Source organism: Dictyostelium discoideum (assembly GCF_000004695.1).
Source record: "Dictyostelium discoideum AX4 chromosome 5 chromosome, whole genome shotgun sequence".
NCBI classification, from domain to species: domain Eukaryota; phylum Evosea; class Eumycetozoa; order Dictyosteliales; family Dictyosteliaceae; genus Dictyostelium; species Dictyostelium discoideum.
The window spans coordinates 2,137,034-2,142,033 of NC_007091.3; the positions used below are offsets into that span (position 1 = coordinate 2,137,034).

General features: G+C 19.4%; 3 protein-coding genes across 3 annotated transcripts in view; all 3 read left to right on the forward strand.

Moving 5' to 3' along the window:
* Positions 1-153, forward strand: part of DDB_G0288929 (hypothetical protein) — a gene marked incomplete at both ends in the record, with an annotated part of 1,029 nt that extends 876 nt beyond the window's left edge. Inside the window, one exon of the mRNA XM_631401.1 lies at positions 1-153. This exon is cut by the window's left edge and continues 233 nt beyond it. Coding sequence (XP_636493.1) covers positions 1-153 — 153 coding nt within the window.
* Positions 154-443: 290 nt separating this feature from the next.
* Positions 444-1,333, forward strand: DDB_G0288931 (hypothetical protein; the record flags this gene model as incomplete). The annotated part of the gene is made up of 3 exons (XM_631402.1): positions 444-667; positions 775-953; positions 1,173-1,333. The coding sequence occupies 3 exons, from the start codon at positions 444-446 to the stop codon at positions 1,331-1,333; spliced, it is 564 nt and encodes a 187-aa protein (XP_636494.1).
* A 2,041-nt stretch (positions 1,334-3,374) lies between these two features.
* DDB_G0288957 (hypothetical protein) overlaps positions 3,375-5,000 on the forward strand; it is a gene marked incomplete at both ends in the record, with an annotated part of 2,308 nt that continues 682 nt past the window's right edge. The window contains 2 exons of the mRNA XM_631403.1: positions 3,375-3,538; positions 3,618-5,000. The exon at positions 3,618-5,000 is cut by the window's right edge and continues 682 nt beyond it. Of these exons, the coding sequence (XP_636495.1) occupies positions 3,375-3,538; positions 3,618-5,000 (1,547 nt within the window). The remainder of the gene's footprint in view (positions 3,539-3,617) is intronic.

Consider the following 5,000-nt stretch of genomic DNA (forward strand, 5'->3'; position numbering starts at 1 on the left):
TGGGCAGCAATTTGTATGGTGTTTGGTGGTTTAATTTTAGATTTATACATTAGTTACTCAAATAAAAAGAAAGGTGTTGTTCTTTCACCCATAGCAGCACCAGTAAAGCATCCAACTGCTACTACTCCTCTCGAAAATAAAAAATCATTATAGATTTTAAAATCCCTTAAGGGGAATTAAACGATACTGAAAAAAAAAAAAAAAAAAAAAAAATATCCAAAATATTATGATTTGTTAATAAAGATCAAATTACATTTCCAAATGACGTGTAGAACTACTTTTTTTTTTTATTACGAATTTTCTTTTTTTTTTAGATTTTTTTTTTTTTTTTAGATTTTTTTTTTTTTTTTTAATCAACTTTTTATTTTTTTATTTTTATTTTTATTTTTTTTATTTCATATCAAATAAAATTTGTGGTGCAAGTTAACAAACAATTTTATAAAATGAAAATTATTTTAACATTATTATTATTAGCATTGGTTTGTGTTAATTCTCAATTGATTAATTATACCCCTTATAACGAAGATTGTACTTCAATTGTAGATGGTGTTGGTTTTGGTTTATTACCATTTACTTGTTTATTAAACACTACTACCGAATCAATTTATTCATTTGATTTATATGATCAACCTTATGTAAATATTTCAAGTTCTCATACAGGATATTGGTAAATATTAATTATATATTCTATTATTTCTTTATATTTAATTTATTAAAAAAACAAATTTAATTAAAAAAAAAAAAAAAATTAATTAAAAAAAAAAAAAAATAAAGTGATGATCCAGTTTCGACCCAAATTTTTAAACTTGATTCATGTGGATATTATAAATACTCAAAAACAAATTACTATGTTTACCAATCAAATCAACCAGAAGTTCCAGCTAATTCATATATATATGAACAATATGACTCTACTTGCGAAACTCGTCAAAGTTATTGGTATGCTACAAATGGTAAGTTAAATATTATTATCATTATTATTATTATTAATATTATTATTATTATTATTATTATTATTATTATTATTATTATTATTATTATTATTATTATTATTATTATTATTATTATTATTATTATTATTATTATTACTTTTAATTATTATTAATAATTATTTTTTTATTTAATTTTTTTTTTATTTAATTTTTTTTTTTTTTTTTTTTTCAAAAAAATAGGAACTGTTGTTGTTGATTATAAACAAAATTTTTCAACAACTTATCTTTGCATATCTAATCAACCATTCACTAATGTATGCACAGATGGTAAATGTGTCCTTACACCAGTGAAGACATCTTGCGAAAATTCAAATGGAATTATTATTACATGTACCGTTTAAATAAAATGATATTTTTTTAAAAAAAAAAAAAAAAACAATTAAAAAAAATTAAAAATTAACAAAAATAATAATGATAATTAATTTATGATTTTATAAAAAATATTTTATTTGTAATTAAAGTAAAAATTTAAACGACACAAAAAATACAATGATATAAATTGTGGTATTAATATATTATTTTTTTTTTTTTTTCTTTGTATTGCAAGATCACTAAATTTTTTATGGAATTATAATTTCAATCAAGTAAAAAAAAAAAAAAATAAAATAATATAAACATTAATTTACCTTTTTGTTTTTTTCTTTTTTTTTTCATAAAATCTTATTTTATTGGATTAAAAAAGATAATATTTTTATTTTTTTTTTCTCACCAAAAAAAAAAAAATCAAAAGATATTTTTTAAAAAAAAAAAGATATTTAAAAAAAAAAATATCTTCTTTTTAATTTTTTATTGGTTGAAATAATTGAAAATAAAAAAAAGAAATTTAAATATAAGCTAATAATAAAACAAATTTATTGAATGTAATGATTCAATTGTTTAATTTTTTTTTTTTTTTTTTTTCTTTGTACTCTTTTTTTATAATTAATCCTAGTTATAATAAAATTTTTTAACTGAGTGCCAAAAAAATACACATCAAAGAATTTTGATTTTCAAATAATAGGGTATTATTTTTAGGAACTTGAATATTTTATGAGAATAATTGGAGGGTGTTGGTAAAAAAAAAAAAAAAAATTTAAAATAAATAATTTTTTTAATTTTTTTAATTTTTTTTTTTACTAATATCCATTTTTTTTTTTTTATCATTTTTTTTTTTTTTTGATTATTTTTATTTTTAATCATTTTTGTTTTTGATATTTTTTTTTTTTTTTTATAAATAATTTCAAACTTCTTTCCATGGATAAAATATTATTGGTTATTTTATTTTTATTTTCAGCCATTTCCATAAATGCACAAGATGATTTTGAATGTATTGATAGATTTCTTAAAGGAATAAATCAAGTGTCTATGTTCCCTTCACCTGCAATCTCTATGTATTGCTATTCTACTCAAAACATAAAATGTGACAGTGAAAATAAAGTTACACTTATTAGGTAATTATTATTATTATTATTATTATTGTTATTTTTTTTTTTTTTTTTTTTTTTTTTTTTTTTTTTTTTTCCCAAAACACCTTCTAACTCTAATTTTCTTAAAAAAATAATAAATAATAAATAATATATAATAAAAAAAGTATTCGTTCAAATAATTCAAGTTTTGTTTTAAATAGAAGTTATTTAAATTGTTTTAGAAAATTGGAAAATTTTGAATTATCAAATTTTATTTTAAATGATAATATTTTTTATTCACCAATAACTAGTCAATCATTAAATACATTCTCTGTTATCTCTCCAAAAATAAATTTATTTTCTTTATCACAACAAATTAAATTAAATATGTCAATTTTAAAATTAGCTTTTACTGATTTAACTTCAATTTCTCCAATTACACTTCAATATTTACAAAATGTTAAAAAATCAAGGGAATTTTTATTATTAAAATTTATTATTATTATTACCATTATTAATATTTATAATATTGAAAAAAAAAAAAAAAAAAAAAAAAAAAAAAAAAAAAAAAAAAAAAAAGGGATTTTTTTTTTTTTAAAAAACCCAAAATTTTTTTTTCATTTTTTTTAATTAATTATTAAAATAGACCATTTAGTAAAAATTCAGGATATATTGATTTTTTAAACAAGGGTAATCAAATTAAATTACCTTCAATTAATATTTCATCTTTATCAGTTCCAGATTTAACAAATATTGAAATTGAATTTTTGTAAGTTTTCCAAATTAAAAAAAAAAATAAAAAACAAAAAAAAAAAAAGAATAATACTAAAAATATTAATATTATTTTAGACAATTAACAGTTCCAGGAGTGGCAGGTGGAGGTTTTAATACTAGTTCATTTGAAAATTTTAAATCATTTGGAAACGTTAAAAACTTTGTATATCAATCAGGTCCAAATAGATATCCAATTGAATTACATTCATTAACAACAAATATAATGGAATCTTTAGAAATGTCATTAATAATTGGTACTGCATTATCAAATACTTTAGATTTTTCAATGTTTACATCTTTAAAAAAATTAAAATTTAGTAAATCATTAAATTTATTATATAATTCAAATCTTCCAATAGGACTATACCCACAATCTTTACAAGAATTGTATGTATATTAATTTATCATAAACACATAAAAAAAAAAAAAAAAAAATTATTAATATTTTATTTTATATTATTATTAGTGATTTTATTGAAAATTCATTAATAAATTTCCCAGATTTATCAATAATTAAATCACCATTTGTTAATTTAACTGGTAATAATTTTACATCAATTACAATTCAATTTAATTCAAATTTTATTAAAACATTAGATTTATCAAATAATCCAACTATTGAAAATACAATTGATGATAGTTTTTGTAAAACAATTACAATTTTAAAAAATAATTTAATGAATGGAATTTTACCAGATTGTATTAAATGTCATCTTAGTGATAGTACTATTTCATCTTGGTATTCTGGTAATAATTTTGATTTAACACCATTAATTGAATGTTCAAGTATAATTCCAAAAATGAAAATTTTAAATGGTAATACTTATTTATATGGTTCAAATTTAGGTTTTTTATCAAGCTCAATTAAATCAATACCATCAATTAATTTTCAAATTGATACTCCAAGTACAAGTTTTTATTCAACACCACAATATAAAACAAGTACACTTTTTAATATAAGTTTTACAAGTTCAGGTAGTAATAAACAATTTACAGTTAGTAATGATCCATATTATCCAACACCGAAATCAATTACATTTAAATCAAATTCATTGGTTGAATTTATTGGTGAATATTTTACATATGATAAATCAATAGTAACAATTTTATTTGATTCAACAGTTAATTGTAGTCCAATTGAAGTTGATTTTTATAGAATTTTATGTAACTTAACTACAACACCATTACAAAGTAATTCAAATATTCCAGTTACAATTAAAATTGATAATCTTTCAAGTTCATTAAAATTAAATTCAAATTCAATTGGTGTTATTAATCCAATTGAAAATTGTAAAGATAGTTGTAATAGAGGTGGTTCATGTAATTTTGAAACATTAAAATGTCAATGTGACCAATTACATTTTGGAGAATATTGTGAGAATAAAGCAATTCAATGCAAAGATCCAACATGTGGTGGTATTGGTATTTGTGATAAAACAATTGGTCAATGTGATTGTGGTTTATTTAATACTGGTGAAAGTTGTGAATTACCTGCTCATTGGGTAAGTTCAATTGAACCACCTTTAGAATCTGGTGGTATTGTAATATTAAATGGTTATTTCGGTAATCAACATTCAAATCTATCTGTAACGATTGGTGGTAACCAACCATGCACAATTAGTAATACTTCCCCACCAACTATATCAACTATAACTTGTTCAATCGGTCCTGGTGTTGGTATTAAAAATATAACAGTTATTCAAAATACTGTAACATGGTTTAGTAATTCAATGTTTCAATATTTTAATGAAAATTATCATTGTCCAAATGATTGTTCAAATCATGGTACTTGTAATTCAAGTAGTGGAATTTGTAGTTGTACAAGTGATTGGTCAGGTTTTGATTGTAG